General features: G+C 39.3%; 3 protein-coding genes across 3 annotated transcripts in view; 1 reads left to right on the forward strand and 2 right to left on the reverse strand.

The window, feature by feature from the left end:
* LOC130412130 (protocadherin Fat 3) overlaps positions 1–4517 on the reverse strand; it is a 48335-nt gene extending 43818 nt beyond the window's left edge. The window contains exon 1 of the mRNA XM_056737277.1: positions 1232–4517. Within this exon, the coding sequence (XP_056593255.1) occupies positions 1232–4517 (3286 nt within the window). The remainder of the gene's footprint in view (positions 1–1231) is intronic.
* A 1215-nt stretch (positions 4518–5732) lies between these two features.
* On the forward strand, positions 5733–11129 carry chordc1b (cysteine and histidine-rich domain (CHORD) containing 1b). Its single transcript, XM_056736605.1, has 11 exons — positions 5733–5894; positions 6269–6318; positions 6423–6479; positions 6897–7054; positions 7152–7255; positions 7343–7401; positions 8162–8232; positions 8354–8459; positions 9391–9510; positions 10346–10408; positions 10741–11129. The coding sequence occupies exons 1-11, from the start codon at positions 5831–5833 to the stop codon at positions 10906–10908; spliced, it is 1020 nt and encodes a 339-aa protein (XP_056592583.1). The 5' UTR covers positions 5733–5830; the 3' UTR covers positions 10909–11129.
* A 1921-nt stretch (positions 11130–13050) lies between these two features.
* kpna7 (karyopherin alpha 7 (importin alpha 8)) lies at positions 13051–16389 on the reverse strand. Its single transcript, XM_056736856.1, has 10 exons — positions 16196–16389; positions 15991–16131; positions 15816–15901; positions 15383–15651; positions 14727–14809; positions 14386–14649; positions 13927–14160; positions 13504–13686; positions 13272–13418; positions 13051–13140 (listed from the first exon to the last, which is right to left on the reverse strand). Exons 1-10 carry the CDS (start codon positions 16259–16261, stop codon positions 13051–13053), a joined length of 1563 nt encoding a protein of 520 aa, XP_056592834.1. The 5' UTR covers positions 16262–16389.
* Positions 16390–18002: the final 1613 nt, after the last annotated feature.

Below are 18002 nucleotides of genomic sequence, written 5' to 3' on the forward strand. Positions count from 1 at the left end.
AAATTCATCCCAAATTCATCCCCACCCCCATGTCACGGTGACCTTTTAACGCTTTCAATCAGCACACTGCAGTAAAAATGTTAGGGCGTAAATTCACATCAATTTCAAAGTTATTTCTTTTACTGTGTGGGCATCAACTTGAGACTGGTTGTTTTTCAAAAGAAAGAGAAAAGCTGGGGTCTTCTATCGCTTGTTGCAGGGCGGGCTATTTCTGCGTCTTGCCGTGGGCGTGCTTCTACGGGAGAATTGCCCAGTAAGGTACTTAGAAACATTGTTACGAAACAGATTTTTATGTTAAAAAAAAAACTTTGCGAAACCTATAAGAACTCTTGGAAATAGAAATACTACGTCATACGTGCAACTCCTTTTTTGACAAGTTGACCATGTCAAGCCTAAGAAGACCATGAAACACTGTTGAACATCCCCTTTAAACTTAAATTGTTAAAACCATACACGGTAAACATAAATATTTTGGCTTATGTCTTATCCAATTGTTCAAATTGAATTGTGTATCAGTATATTCGATCCGTGCTTGCCTTAAAGTGACAGTACCCTATTAAAGGAAAATTCAGCCAAAGTCAAAGTGACAATTTTTTGGATGAAATATTGCTAGGTGACACGTGGCTAACATTCTCTGTTTGAGAGTTTGTGTGATTTACAGTCTAAAAATAACACAGACAACAGCAATTGAATTGGGTACTGCAACTCTAAGACCTGCACAGTTCCAATATACCAATAGACAAGTAAATGTGACAAATTGTTAAACACATAACAAATGTATTTATGTGAACCTTGTATGTTTTTGACAAACTGTCATACCGTGCTTGATTTTTTAAATTTAAAGGGATAATCCACCCAAAAATTGTAATTCTGTCATCATTTATTCCCCCATAAAATCTGTATACATTTATTTTTAATGTATAACACAAAAGAAGATATTTTAAAGAATGTGGGAAATTTAACGGTTTTGGGGCACCATTGACTACCATAGTGTATTTTTTTTAAGTCATCAATTGTGCCCCAGGCCCGTTTGGTTACAAACATCTTTGTGACAATCAGAACACCAAAATTCATACAAACTTTGAACAATTTGAGGCGGAGTAAACGATGACCGAATTTAAATTTTTGGTTGAACTATCCCAGTAAAGAATTTGAAAGCGTACTTAGTTCACTTTAAAATTGTCATATCGCATAGCCCTAAACCGCTCTTAGACAATTACATAAACTTTACCTGTTTCTTCATCAATGGAGAATCTTCCTAGCCCGCTTCCAGCTTTAAGTGAGTATCTGATGACTCCATCTCTCCCTTTGTCATCATCTTTAGCAGTCACTTGGAGTACACTCATTCCATGGCGGGAGTTTTCCTTGACCGAGCCCCTCAGAGCGAATTCTGTAAAGTATGGCTCATTGAGGTTCTCATTAACGTCGATAACTTCCACTTCTAGATAGGATTCAGAGCCAAGCTTAACTGGAAAACCAAGATCTTCTGCCACCACAGAGACATTGTAGAACTGTTGCTTCTCATAATCTAAGTCTTTAGCCAACTTGATGGTTCCGCTTTCTGCGTGGACCTTGAATGTTCCATTGAAGTCATTGGAAAGCGAGTATCTCGCCCATCCCCCAGATCCGATATCATTATCTTGTGTTTGCAGCCAGGCTATGACAGTGCCTACAGGAAGGTCCTCAAACACACGACAACTGTATGACCTGGGAATAAACAAAGGGGCACAGTCATTTACATCTTCCAAGTAGACTCTTAGCGTTGTCTCTGAAAACAGTTGATTCCCACTTGCCCCTTTATCTCTTGCCTCAATTTTGAGAGCAAAATCTGAGACGGACTCTCTGTCCAATTGGCCAGAAACATAAACAAGGCCATTTTCGCTGTTAATGGCAAATTGGGGAGTGCTTGTTAACAAGCTGTATGAGACTTCACCATTTTGACCAATATCATTATCTGAGGCTGTGACCCGGATCACTTCAGTGCCAATGTCTGCGTTCTCCAGTACGACAGCCGTGTAGCTCTCCTGGGAAAATGTTGGGCTGTTATCATTTGCATCCTCTACGTTAACAGTCAACAACCTCCAGCTAGATTTCTGTACAAGGCCTTGGTCGTACACCGTAATGTTGAGGAGGTACCGGTCTGTTTTCTCGCGGTCCAACGGCTGGTAGATGTAAATTAATCCGCTTTCCATGTCAATATTGAAACAGCTGTCAATATTCCCATCTGATATTGCATGTAGGACACGACCATTAAAGCCTGTGTCCCCATCATTTGCGTTCACCTGAAGCATGCTGGCTCCAACGGGCGTGTCTTCAAGAACCGTGATATCCGACGGAAAGGATTTAAACTGAGGCGTCTGTCTGTTGACAGAGAACAGGTCCGTGTAGTCCTCCTTCACTTTGGATTTACTAATAACGTTGGCTTTTTTCAGAAGTTTCTCAGCTAACCTCTGCGCGACTTTAGTGTCTTGACAACTGAAGCTCCTCGATGGCATTCTACCTCTCACTAATGATATATTTACAAAGGCTGGTTCAGAGAGCAGCTCGCCATCTGACGCGACGATTTTCAAGTTATGTTCGTTCTTTACGCTCATCCCAGAGAGGGGTCTTCTCAAAGTCAACATCCCCGAGTCGGGGTGGAGATTAAAGACATCTAGTTCGTTTCCAGACTGAATGCTATATTTAACCATACCAAGCTCATCTATATCAATCGCAGACATAGTAATAATAGTCTGGCCCGCGGGAAAATCTCGTCCAATCGTACCTTTACATGAAACGCGCTCGAAAAGTGGGTGGTTGTCGTTGATGTTCAACACTTGCACCGTGACATTGACTTCGCTTTCTCGCCTGTAAGGGGAACCCCAGTCGGAGGCCCGGATGGCAAATGTGTACGTATCCAAAGAAGTTTCAAAATCAAGTTCTTGGGATATCCTAAGCTCTCCTGTGTTTTGTTCGATGGTAAACGGGAGTGACTGAAGGCTGGCTATGCTGTACGTTATGCATCCGTTGTCACCTTTATCTTCATCCTCGGCAGATACAGCGAGAATGACAGTGCCGGTGGGAACGCTCTCATTGACAAACACTTCGAATGATGAGCTGGTAAACACAGGCGCATTGTCATTTGCATCCTCTATGGTGATATGCACCTTCGCTGTCATGCCGCTAACAGTCTCCAGCACCTCTAATTCGAACAGCTCTTGTCTCAATGTGGTAAACTGTTGTGTTGTTGAAATGACGCCAGTTAGTGTATTGATATTAAAATAAACAGAATCTAAAGTCAGGGCTAGGCTGTAGCTGACAACAGGTGGATTTGGAGAGATCCTCACAGTCTCGATAATAGTCCCTGGTGGTGCGACTTCATTAAGTGTGGTCGTGTAAATCTCTTTTTCGAAGCTTATTTGCACAAGCTTTGGCTTTTTCACCAAGAGCTGCACTGTCTCAGAGTTGGAGAGCCTAGGTGGTGTTCCTCTGTCTTTTGCTTGAAATGTAAGATCACAGCCATATGGAAATGTATCCCAGTTGACCGGATCAGACATCTTTAGCTTGTACTCATTTCTATGCAGAGCTCTGTCAAGGACGAACTGCTCCTGTGGGTCACCTGCAATAATGGCAACCCAGTCAATCTCTCCATTAGCTCCCTCATCTAGATCCTTGACGGTGACAATGGCGTAAATTGGCTCTTTGTCGGATAATGAAGGAAAAAGGGCGACCGCAGTCAGCGTTGGTGCATATGCATTTATACGCACAATGTTGATAACGAGTTTGGCTGTACTACTTAAGCCTGTGTTTCCATAAACTTGAATTTGACGATCAACTGCTAAAACCTCAATGTCATATCTGCTTTGCTTGTCTGCATTGGGTCTGGCTATAACAGATACCACCCCGCTGGTTGGGTGGACTGTAAATTCCTCCACATCTTCTCTGAAGAAATAGTAAAACTCGCCATTGGATCCGATGTCCGCATCGGTGGCGGTAACCTCAACAACGTTTGTTCCCAACGGAGTACTTTCTGGAACATCAATATTATAAGAAGTGGGAGAGAAAAGAGGTCGGAGGTCATTCATATCCATAATTTGCACATTGACCGTCACATAAGCCTCCAGCCCATCTTTACCAACAGCCTTCACTGATAATGTATAATTATCCAGCACTTCCCGGTTCAGGATGGCTCCGCTGTCCCCATTAGTTCGCATGCGGAGAAAGCAAAAATCTCCCAGAGTGAATTCCTCAGCCTGAAACAGCCCCTCATCATCTCCAAATTCAATGGAATACTTTATATCCCAGAAATTCAACTTGGACAAAGTGATGCCCATTTTAACCTCGCTCCTAATGTACGTCCGAGCTGCAGCGTTCTCATAAATGGAGGCATTATAGATGGAGCTGGTAAATTGAAAGACGGACGACCCAGGCACTGCCTCTTGGGGTTGCCCCCAACAAGGAAGCAAGTGGAGGAGCAATAAGGAGAAACTGGTCAGACGGATCCTCATGCTGCCCTCAGGGCAGTTGTTTATAGCCATGCCATCATCCAGTCAGTCTGCAAATGAGAGAAATATGCAGTAAACCAATGCATCGGAGGGCATTCATCTTACAGAGATCTATTTCTCAAATAAATGTGAAGGCATTTATTTACCCAGAAGCCCTTGGTTTGGATTAAATTGTCAAAAATAAATAAATACCTGACCCTGTGCCCAGTGTGCTCAGTAATGCCCTTTCGCAAAACACTGAGATGATAATTATTTCACTGCCAGACTTAAACAGCTTGAGGAGCACAAATACGGGTTAATATCCAAAGATTTAACGTTAGTTAATATTGCAATACACATTTGATTTGCGTCACCTGTTACAAATATTTAAAGTCTTAAAAGTCAGCAACAAGCACAAATGGGACTTCTACCGTTCACAAGTAATTTATGCTTAGCTTGTTTAAATGAAATACTTTGACAATGTTAAAAACTACTCTTTAAATGATATACATGTGCATGAGTCTCGATCAATGATGCGATCGGAATCAAATCAAACTTTCAATGCAGCCATGAATGATACAGTTGAGTTAAAGATGTAACGGGTACCAACAACCACTCGTTGTCCGATTATACATCAAACAAATGGGAATGAATGAGCTCTTACCTCTGGCTTAGAGAGAAAGAAATTTCTGCTCTGTGTAGATCTATGAACCCGCACTGTGAAACTACATCCTTCACTTTGGAAACGACTGCGCTGCCACTCACAGATGACTGTAATCAATGCAGCTCGTACCGCCTACAGCGCGCACACGAGCGAACATGATCCCGTGAATGCGCAAACGAAACCGCCACTAGAGCGGTTATCGCTGTCCCAAACCAACAGCAGGCTCTGACGATCCATAACCCGTTGAAGAATAAAATTCAAGAGATATTTTGGAGTACATATACAATAACAAACACTGATGAAATTCCTAATATTGTTCAACATGTGCTCATCTTTATTTTAAAGCTGAATTATGCATCAATTGTAACACTAAGGTGGTTTATCTTATAAAATATATAACTGTGTGACGGGTTGCATTAGTCTCGAACAAGGTTTCAAGCATTTTCTGTTAAAAGCTTGCATTGCGTTATGTGGTACAACCCACATCTCTGTGATCCGACCACTCCGACTATTCCCGAGGACTGCCCGAGACTGTGCGAAAAGACACGACGAGAGCCGAGGCGGCGCACGACAACGCACGGAAATGAACGAAAGATTCCGGAAGGGACCTCTCTACGGGAAGTAGCGTTGAGCGGCTAGTGCAGACGATTCTCGAACCCTATTGTGCACGTTTGAGAAAACTGTTGTATTTTTGTCTGATATCATGTCTTTGTTGTGTTATAACAAAGGATGTGGACAACGTTTTGATTCCGAGAACAATCCCGATGGTAAGTTAAGACTTTAGACAACACACGTGAGCCGGTTTGCTACAGCAGGGTAACTATTTAAAACAGGCATGATTTACTTTTAGTGATCACTATTATTTATCATAAAATATTACCCACATCTCACGAGGCTACATTTATGTTATCGAAACGTTAGAATCTACTATAATTTTGCGGTTATGCATGTTTGATGACACTAAGTCACTTTTGGGTGTTTAGATGCTAGTAACACGCAATTTAACTAAAGTTCCTCTTGTGGACATAAAGGAATTATATCGTAAATGCTTGTTTATATCAAACTATACGCTGCGTGTTGTTTGGATGTCTAAATCTACTGCTGTATTATCTTGAAATGACATTGACTTCTTCATTCACAGATGCATGCCAATACCACCCTGGAGTGCCAGTGTTTCATGATGCATTGAAGGTATAAAGATGTGGGAAGATTTGTTTCCTTAATAATGTGAAATAGAACCAATATACTGTTATTTGTTGAATTAAAAACATAAAATGTCCTGTACGGTCTTTCAGGGATGGTCTTGCTGCAAACGACGAACAACTGACTTTTCCGATTTCCTCAGTATTGCTGTGAGTACTACATATAATTTGTATTGGGACAGTATGAATGTTGTCTTTCCCCTTTCACACATACAACCCATAAGCAGTATACAGTTTCTAGTTTATGTATCCAATCATCTACGCCTAAACACAATAGTTTTCCAACTTTTTCCTCTTTGGCTATCGCACATCACCACTGAAATGCCATTAATCCTTGTGATATCATTACCCTCAAAACCTACTATATAATCATTACAAAGGATGTAACTGAACACGTCAAAACATGTCAAATGTAAAAAATGTCTAATCAAAACGTTTCCGTCACATTTCCCGAAATGGTCTGTATCTCAGGAAACGGGCAAATGATAGCATTACACTGACATGTTTCAGTAAAGTCTTACATCATCATTTAAAAAAGTGTGTCTGCCTTTGCGAATGGTCTTTTAGGGTTGCACGAAAGGCCCTCATAATCAAGAGAAGCCCGCAGAGCCTGTCAAACCAGAGGTGAAGTCCTCTGCAGACAAGACCACAAACGATCTGAAACCAAAGTTTGATGAATGCATCATCCAAGCACCAAAACCTCTGGAGTCAATCCAACGACCAAGGTAAACACTCGATGGGACCTTCCCTGTAAAGAACAATGGGTCCTTCTGACCAAAACCCTGAAAGACATCACAGCAGCTGTTGTTATTGTCTTTGTAGTCCAGACGAGCCTTTCTCGACACTTCAGCAGAAGATCTCTCCTTCCCTCAAACAGGCGTTGGAAAAGCTCAAATTAACGGAGGAAAATACCCAGGAGGTAAAAGGTAAGGAAACACTACCACAACCTATTTGATGTTCTCTATTTGTCTCTGTATATATACTGATCATTCTCTTTTTTTTTTGTATTCTAGAGGAGGACAGTGATGAAGTGAAGATAGGGACGTCTTGTAAGAATGGAGGCTGCAGTAAGGTAGTGTACTCTCTGGTGCCTTTCTGATTAGAAACTATGGTACGCCGAGTTAAGTCTCTTTAGTCCATCATAAACAAATGGATTTTCATTTGTAAAGCACTGAAACGAAAATCCTCATCCAAACTCTATTCCCAAATGGATGTATTTTTGACACACACATTATTAATGCTGGAAACAAAACACAGGGACTTGAAAACAAGCAAGTAACACTCAAAATAACTGATTTTACATTATACAATCACATATTTTTGTTGGTTGGTGTGTGTTATGCATGATGGGCCAGACAAGGACTCAGCTTATTTGCGAATAAGAAATGTTGTTTTTGAATTAGCTGGTATCTACCAGGTCTATCAATTCTGGGGAAAATGCGACAACAAATATTAGTTCATTTTTAATTGTTTTGATTGTCACGCATTGTTCATGCACAACTAGCAAACACAATTGTGAACCGAGTATGCGATCGCTTTGGATTTGGACTGTCAAGCTCATCTGGATTCCCCCGCCACCACAGACCGCGTGCGAGATACTGTGCGTGTGCCATCAAACAAGAGCTGTTCACTGGCACAATATCATCTGTCAATGTTTAGCCTACATTAAAGACGAATAAATCTGCATAATTTTACCTGCGTGCTTGTTTTGTCTTCATGACAAAGATTCCGATCCGATGTTATCTGATGTTAACGCAACCGTTTCCCTCCATATTTCCATGTTTACTCTATTGGTTGACATTTATGCACATCTGATTCTCGTTGTTTTGCAGACGTTCGGCGGGCCAGCCAGTGATGATGAGACGTGCTTGTATCACGCCGGTGTACCCATCTTCCATGAAGGGTAAATTAGCTACCGATCAAAATTCAATACTTGTTGAAAAGTGTTGCATGGGCAATCTCTGATAAATCACGTCTGTGGACTCGTTAATTAAGAGCTTCTTTTTATCATTTCCTCATAAAAGAATGAAATATTGGAGCTGCTGTAAGAGGAAAACTTCAGACTTCAACACTTTTCTGTCTCAGGAGGGCTGTACTAGTGGAAAGCATCAATGGAAAAAGAAAGATACAGTGAGTGTGCTTGTTTCTCTCACCAGTAATGTGAACTACTATAGCATGTTAAACTACATAGGCACTGACAGATTTGACAGATGTGAGACAGCGCCGAACACTATATGCGTGTTAGAAATGAAAGGGGAGGAAAACATTCTGCTTGGTATGTTTTTAAACCAAACTTTAAGGCCTTTACCCGGCATAGTTTAAATCCTGTCGCTTCTCATAGTGTTAACGCATGATGTCTGTATGTGGAGAGTAGGCGGTCTCTTGTGGCTGTTTATGAAACACTGCAAAAACAAAAGTTCACAGAAAAAAATCTGAAGTCTAACGAAAAGAAGCTCTTGCAAACCGCAACGCTACTCTCCTACTGCAACACTCCCACTTCTTGCCAGGGACAAAAATAATTAAATTGCTAACATCCAAATACAAAAAGATCGCACTATATTGCCACCTAGTGGTGAAACTGGGTAGCTACTACCTTACGTGCATAACAACATTTATGCATTTGGAACGCTTTTATCCAAAGGGACTTGCATTGCATTATCCTATACATTCATACATAGGTATGTGCGATCGAAGCCACAACCTTGCGTTATTAACGCAAAGCTCTTACCACTGAGCAAAGAACAACCTGTGTTATCATAGTTTAAAGGTGACATATATATTGCGGCACATTTTATTTGGTGGGAGAGGCCCCGAAATGGCTCTTTTGGTCACAAAGGTTGCCGACCTGTGGTTTAGGGCATGACAAATTCCATGCAAGGGAACCTGCGGTGTATGTAGATAGAAATAGCTGATTCTAAAGTAATAAAAACATAACACTTCATTCTGCAAGGTCTTTATACACATTGCCTTAAAGGCTCATATTACTACACAAGTCAATAAAGAAAAAGTCTAATAAGTCTTGTTCTTAATCTTGGGATGTTTTTTTACTATGTTTGTACAGGGAAAGAAGGTTGTGCCATGCAGGTTTGATTGGCACCAAACAGGAAGTCAGGTCATCATTTCCATTTATGCCAAAAATTCAATTCCGGAGCTGAGCTCGGTGGAGGGGAACAGCAATTTGGTGAGTAGATGTGCCACATCTGACTGGTTGATAAGATCAAATAGTGAGTTTAATAATTGTTTATTTAATTTTGATGTGGTGCATTTAAACACACGCAATTCTCAAGTAACTAAAACAAACAGTTTTATCCATCAATGCATTAAGCAGTATATAACGACAATTATTTATATGTCAGACTTTGCCTGTTTAAAGCAATGTTACCATCCACATGAAGAATCCACAGGTTTATTCCTGCTGTGTTGTAAAATTAAGCTAAAGGCCTGTGCTTTTGCTGGAACCTGTTGCTGATTCTTTGGCTCTTGATGTATGTAGAAAAAAAGTTCAGCGAACTGTTTGATGTTATGAGATCAATGTTGCACGCACAAATTATTTCTTATCTAGCGCACAGTGAGGAGCATGAGCCCAGGAGCTCAGGTTACTTTGAAGCTTATCGTTTTCCATCCAGGCTTTTCGAAAGTGGATACTTTAAGGTTTTATTTGGTCTGTATCAAATCTGTATTGTGCAATAAATGCTTTTACTGCCAATTTAATTGTTAAATCTTTGTCAGTTCCCCCGTTGAAGGGCTGTGCTTCCTATTTATCATTTGAGAAACGCAGACGTATTTGCGGGTGGAGGACAATGTCTGATTAAATATACAGGCTTTCAATAACGGCCCATTAAATATCTTATCTTTTAAACAACCAACCAACTAGTCAATTACAAAAATAGTGGTTTTATTTATAGTTGTATTGTTCGCTGCTGCCTGTATTATATCAATTTTGTTCAATTTTGCTAATTGATGTGCACTTTAATGTTGCAATATGTGTTTAAATATCCGTCTTTTTCTTGTTACAGCTGAAAATCCACATTATTTTCGAAGGAGAAAAAGAATTCGAACAGCAGATAAGTTTTTGGGGGGTGAGTATTTTGCTTAAAACAACTATAAAACTTTTAAAACTTTATTTTTAAAGTTTTATAATTTAAAGTTTAAGTCTGTAATTTATTTGTCAACAAACAGAATTATCTGTTTAATTTTTTTGTGAACACTTATGCCATTGGCCAGTCAAAAACAGATGGTCCTTCCTCCAAAGTACTGATGCTTAGGGGTTTTTTTTGCAAGGGGAAGTAACCTATAAATGCTTTAATCTGTCTCCGTATATTTGGCTGGAATAGGAGAAAGTATTTCAACATTACACAATTCAGCTTTCAATACATTTCTCAAAATGTCTCATTTTCTTTCCACTTATAAGGTAATCGACACCAGCAAAAGTTTGGTGAACATGATGGCCTCCAAAATAGAGGTTGTGTTGAAGAAAGCAGAACCAATGTCATGGGCCCGGCTGGATCTTCCACCTGTTGTTCCTCCGAAGGAGGAGAAAAAGAAAGATGTTGACAGTGAAGATGAGTGTGATAATTAAAATAGGAGACTGTATGACCACATTGTAGTATTGTGTGAGATTATTATAGCTCTGTATTGGACTGGGAATTTATTATTTTCTCTGGTTTTAAAAATACTTAACGATGATACATGAATGCATTATGTATGTTTGAAAGCTGTTCATGTTTGTCTAGATACTGAAATATTTATAGTACAGCACATGTTTGACGGTTTAAATAAATCCGCCTTCTACATGCAGTACACACCATAGGCTATTTTATTGACTCAAATGTGTCTGGTAAATGGAGCATTTCATATTTCTGGGTTTTAGACATTGAAGCATCATTTCTAAATATGGTTTTATTTTATATAAAGCAACAATAATCAGACTGCTACAGAAATGTTTTGTTTTGTTCAGTGCTGATCATTAATAATAATGCACACAAACAATATTTAAATAGGAATGGATAAGTATTTTGGAATCCTGGTTTGGAAAAGATTTGCTGCCAAAATAACATGAAATCCTTGCCACTCAGACAGTGATAATCTTAGTATTTGCATACAGGATTGGGTTTTATCTCATTTATTTATAGCCGTCATTACACTTAAAAGGTGGAAATGAACCAGTTATTTAGTGCCATGCGTTGAGATGCGGGACAGGTCTGGTTTTCTGTCGGCTAACCATGAGTCTCATGACAATAGCAAAACTGAAGCAGCCAACCACTAACCTAAGTTTTTTGACAGATGTGTGGCGTTTGATTTTTGGTCGGTTGTAAAAGGAGGTTGAGGCATTACCTTACTACATTATTTTTGCATAACTTATTTTACGGGATTGTTTATTTTGTATCTTAAATTACCGTTACTCAGAGACTGACATGGTTACCTGGTCAAAATTATGTGGTTGGAACAAATTATTTGACTTGTAATATTCAAGTTCACTTAAACCAGAAGTTGTTGGTCTCAAAATCTTATATTTAAGTTATGAATACATAATGCATTTTTGAATTGATAGTTTTCTCATTGGGTGAAAATGTAGCAATTAATGTAACAATGCAGACCAGTGGTACAGTGTGTTTTTAGAAAGACCGACAATGCCCCCTGCAGACCATATTTGATGCTCAGTCAAAGTGAGGATCTTGAAATGCAAAAGAAACTAGAACATTGTGACAAATGGTATACAGGGATTATAGACAAGTTATGGATATTCAGTATTATAAATGTCTATTTGGTTTTACTCCAACAACAGATTTTTTTCTTGAGGTTGACTAAACAGTTGGTAAAAAATGTATATTAGTCACATTTTTCAAACTGTAAAGCAATAAAGCTAATGTACGATAAAAAAAAGCAAACAAAGCAGACAATTAAAAGTTAACTTACCAAAATGTTTAATGTGTTGGTTTCAGCATAACAAACGATATGTGGCATAACATAACTTCCCGTAGACCTCCGCAAAAGAATCAATAACCGTTACGTACGTTTAATTTAATACAATTAATATACAATAACGGCTTTTTAGTGCCACGTTAAAAATAAAAACCCAAGATGTCGAGAGAAGTCAAAACGTTACGAGAAAAGTCAAAACGTTACGAGAAAAGTCAAAACGTTACGAGAAAAGTCAAAACGTACGAGAAAAGTCAAAACGTTACGAGAAAAGTCAAAACGTTACGAGAAAAGGTCAAAACGTTACGAGAAAAGTCAAAACGTTACGAGAATTACGAGGGCGTTTTAGTGCCACATTAAAAATTCCAAGATTGAGAATAAAGTAGTAATGTTACGAGAATAAAGTCGTCGTAATACGTATTGTGTGTAAGTGAAAGTTGTAGTTTAAGAGTTTAAGTTATGTTTAAGCACTTCATCTGAACCAGTGAGTCATTAGTTCATGTCTGATTTTTTTTCTCCTGAACAAATGCAGTTTCCTACATAACCGCTGCAGTGTCCCTTCACACATGCAAACCATAAACTCCTGTAAAATCCCAGTATGCACAGTCAAGAGAACATGTCATCCGTTACTAAACAGTGACTTTCTCAATTCAAGTACTTTGTTTTTAACTATGGCTATAGATGTAGCCATTCCTGGCAATAAAGCCCTAGAATCGCATTGCCCCTTTAAACATTAAAAACAAGACTAGAACATACTGCAAAAATAGATTTTATTTACTTAATTTAATAATTTTAAAACAAGTCAGAAATCAAATCTCTTCTGAACATTAGAGGCTCCAAAGACAAAGTTTGTGTCAGTGGCTTCAGTGGTCAAGCATTGATCCTCACCATCCTTAGTGAAAGAAACAAAAAAAGTGATATAAATGTAACCGCAGACAGTTCATCACTTAATATTTATAAAATTTGGTATGCATGAATGCAGTGGTTACACGACTTGCAACAATAAAACCAAGCAATACCTACCTCACTGAAATACTTGTCGATGAGAGCCTGAGCTGCTCTGTATACAGCGTTGTTCTCGTGGTTCTGGAGAAACTCGATTCGGTCCAACCCACCCACTTCCTCCACCAGCAAACAGAGTTTTTCCACCTCCCCAAGTTTCTCAGCAGCCTGTGGAGGGCAAAGTTATTTCTTCAAATACACAGTGCTTGCAACATTGTTGTCTTTCAAACCACACAACAAGCAGGTGACTCACCAAGAAGATATTATTAATGGCATCAAGGATCACCAGGACAGTCTTGGTGTCTTTAACTTGAAGTAAACCCAAGATGGCCTCTAGCGCACCACATTTGACCAGATTAACCACTTGGTCAACAGTTCCACCGCTTGTGTAGTTGGTCACCGCCCAGATGGCCTCTCGCTGGGTTTTAAAGTCACCCTGCAAACATTAGCAACCAAAAGACCACCATCAACATGCTGTAAAAGATCTTCTCCAGAAGAATGTCATACAGGTTTGAAATGACGAGAGGGTGAGTAAGTGACCGAATTTTCATGTTTGGGTGAACCATCCCTTAAAACTGCCCTGATTTAGCATTTTATTTTCAAATAGAAGCCTTAATGTATGAGAACTTATGTGGGGGCATAAAGTTTCAAGGCTAAGCTAGGGTTTAGCACTCACATTCCTTAGGAGATCCACAAGAGGAGGCAACAATCCACATGTGATAAGTTGTTGAATCTGTTGGCAGGGTCCAGCTGCGATGTTGGACACAGCCCAAGCAGCTTCCTTTTGAACGCTGGATTTGGCGTGTCGCATCAGCTGTGGCAGGGCGCTCAGCACGCCTGCGTCAATGGCTGCTTGTGTCTGCAAGTCTGAGCCACTCACGATGTTCCCAATCGAGCGCAGGGCTGGGGTCTAAAGTAAACCAGTATGAGACAGGTGAGATGAACACCTAAATCCTGACTTTAAAAGCATTAATCTCAATAGACGGCTAGAGTGCTGATGGATTTAACAAATATAATTTTTAAATGGGCGAAATCAAAAAAATTGCAATTTCTAATTACATGAGCAGATCAATAATGCACTTTTCTGTGATCAGCAATCCAGCTCAATGATCATAACATTAAAACTTATATTTACCACCACAGAAAGTTCCTCAAACCCCAAGAGCTCAACCAGCCGTGGAAGGATTCCGGTCTTAATCACAACATCAATCCGCTCATTGGGTCCGTCGGTGAGGTAAGAGATTGCCCAGCATGCATCAGACAAGATGGATTTGTCACCGTGATGGAGCAGTTGAATGATGGAGGGAAGCATTTGCTGGACGGCACTAAAACGAGGGAAGGGATTCTTATTCCTGCACAGGTTCGAAAGGGTCCACGTCAGGTTGCGAAGGTATCCCACCTGGAAAAGAAGTCCGCTTGAGATTTTCTGTAGGGTCATGTTTAGGCATGTGCAAAGCATTTCCAGAAGGAACTCACTGGAGCATCTGGCGTGAGTCGGGCTAACAACGCAGGAATGATGCCACAGTCAATCAGGGCATCACGATATGACGGACCATCACCTATAAGGCAAGAATAAAATTACAATCAACGTCCTTTCCAGTTTGCTTTGCGATTGACTTCAAAACTTTTTTTCCTGCTGAAATTCTAAAAGATTTACTGGTTATCGTAAATGTTATTACTTTAAAATAATGGAAAAGTCCCAAAACAATGCTACATAAAGTAATCTTGTAACGTTTAACAGCAAGCATGATGGTATTTTTAGAGGAAACAATAAGAATGTGTTAGAACTAGATAGAAAAAAAAAATATTTTATTCAACATCAAATGTCTTATTAAAACTCCCCCACAAATAAAATGTGTTTTCACACTCGTGTCATACAAAACCTGTATGAGACTTCTGTAGAGCACATAATATTTTGAGAAACAACTATAAAATAGAAGTAAATGGGGTCAAATTGTTGGGGATTACTAGCATTCTTCAAAATATCTTTTGTTGTGCATCAGACTCTCGCAGAGCTTTGGAGAGGCTCTAGGGTAAGCGTTTTAATTTTGGGTAAACTGTCCCTAGTAATGTTGTATTATTATAAAGACGAGCAAAGAAAAAGTTCCCTAAAGAACAAAAAGTAATCTCACCAGCAATGTTTCCTAAAGCCCACACAGCCTGTTCACTGATGTTCAGCATAGGTGAAGCCAGCAGGGCGATGAAGGCTGGCACCGCCCCATGTTCAACCACCTGCTGTGTGTGCCAGGAGGTGCCAGATGCGACATTAGTGAGAGACCAGGCAGCCTCGAACTGCAGTGTGGGGTCATCGTGCCTCCCCAAAAACTCCACAAAGCGAGTCAGCAGTCCTGCCTCCACAATCTCCTTCAGAGGAGGATTCCTCTCTCGAGAGAGCAGCTTCCTGTAGAGATGACATCACATTTATGCATATTGAAGACGCTAAATCCAAGTGATTCAGGGCATTGATGTTATACTGTACTTTATTGCCCTGGGGTTGGACTAAAGTATTAAAAAAAAAAAGAGGAAGTTGATGAGCTTGATAAACGTTTTGATTGGTTGATGTACCTTGCTGCTTGACAACCCTGTCTTTGTTTGTCAGAACAGTCACTGCTCACATTTGCAACGATGTCTTGAATCGTCGCAGAAATTACCTGTATGGATTTAAATGGGCGAGTTGGAAAAGTTGCGAAAAAAAAAACGTTAAATATATATATATATATATATACACAAAGGTAAACACCTGCTCGTTGTCAGTGTTGAACTCGGGTGACAGAGGTTCATCATCTCCATGGATCGAAATATTCCTCTTCTTCAAAATACTTTCAACCCTTTGAGCTTTTCGGAGCTCGACGCACTCCGCGATCCTGCGGTCACGCATCTTCTGCAAACACAGACATTTCGTGGAGGAGCTCGAGAGTGAAAAGATAAACAGATGTGCAGCTTACCGTTGGCTCTTTTCCCTTGTTTTTAAACTTAGACATGCGTTTATCAGACAAATTTTCTGTCGGCATTTTGACACTTAAGATTCACTTGCCAAACGCAGATAACACTTAACGTTATAGATGTAAACAAGCTTTAACAAGACGCTTCAACAAAGAAACGAGAGGCTACTTAAACCGATAATCCGCAGATGTGTCTACGCCTATAGGCGTGAGTTCTCAGGTTTAATATCGAGACACCGTTTGCAAAGAGCATTAAATAGATGAGCACAATTATAAACAGGTGATATTAATTTGAGGCTTGAACGCCTCTGTTCATGGTTGTCATTAAGCGCCTAGATGTTGGATCGTTTAGTAGAGCATAACATAAAACCAAGTGTTAAATTCTAATTAAAATGTTGTTCTGAACCATTTGTTCATTCATTTTGCAAAATACGAATACAAAATTGGATTCTTTAAATTTGTGTCGTTGTGCCATCTAGAGGCCATTTGTGGTGTGGCACGATACTGATTTCTGAGCCCTGGACAACTAAACCAGTCTTATGGGTCAATTTTTCGAAAATCGACATTTTACACCCTCTTTTTAAAGCTGAATACTTAAGCCTTCTATAGATGTATGGGTCGTTAGGACATGATAATATCTTGTGGAGATATAGCTGTTGAATATCTGGAATCTGAGGTGGCAAAGGAATCAAAATATTGAGAAAATTGCCTTTGAAGTTGGTAATAAGAGGCACTGTTACTGGTCATCCACTCACAAAAATAAAGTTTTGATATATTTACAAAATATCTTCATTAAACATGATCTTTACTTAATATCTTAATGATTTTGGGCATAAATGAAAATCTACAATTTTGAGCCATACATGTATTTTGGCTGTTACTAAAAATGTTCCCCTGCTACTTAAAACTGGTTTTGTGATCCAGGGCCACTATTTATGCTTGAATGCGACTTGTACAGAAATATATTGAGAAGAATGCTTGTAACCGAACAATTCTTGGCCAATGACTACCACAGTAGGATAAATACAGTGGTAGTCAAAAGTGCCACAGAACTGTTTGCTTTCCCACATTCTTCAAAATATAGCTTTTATAGTATTTTTCCTACTGTGGTATAAAGGAAGGGAGGTAGCCGTGAATTATTCAAGAATATTCTGCTCTGTTGAATTGCCATTTCTTGACAGTTTCACATTATTGCTGAAAACTGGTTAACGATTTTAATGATCCTAAAATCCTAAAATCATGTCTGAAAAGGGCAATGAATGCTTAAGTGGTAAAAAGTCTCACATCCTCTCAAAACATCTCTAAACATATGATTGCTTTGATGACTTTTGTAGAGCACTGATAACTTGTGTTTAGAAACCTAACCTGACTGAAAGTGAAGTCTGGAAGCAGTATTCTGTTACATATCAACCAGGTGGCGCTGTCCCCGTACAATTGAGAAAAATGCGAGAATTTGAATCAAACACACCCTATAAAACCTATAAAGCAGTTTACACGAGAATGCAATATAATTTGTTCTTGAGGTATTTTTTTCGTTTACTTTTTGTTACATTTAATCTAAAGTTAAATTATCTTTTTATGTTTGTGTGTATGTTTCAGGATAAACGTTCACACAATGAAATGTTTTGAATGTGGATGGATCTTAAGCAGGAAAGACGAAATACCAATTTACATATCAATATAAAACACTCCTGAACGTTCATTTAAAAAGCACGTTTCAGATTAATAAATAATTGATGGCTAAACTTTTTACGCGAGTCTTATCCTCGTTACTTTATTTGTCATTGTTTTTAATAAAATCTTAAAATGG

This window comes from Triplophysa dalaica, chromosome 22 (genome assembly GCF_015846415.1).
Source record: "Triplophysa dalaica isolate WHDGS20190420 chromosome 22, ASM1584641v1, whole genome shotgun sequence".
Classification (NCBI taxonomy): domain Eukaryota; kingdom Metazoa; phylum Chordata; class Actinopteri; order Cypriniformes; family Nemacheilidae; genus Triplophysa; species Triplophysa dalaica.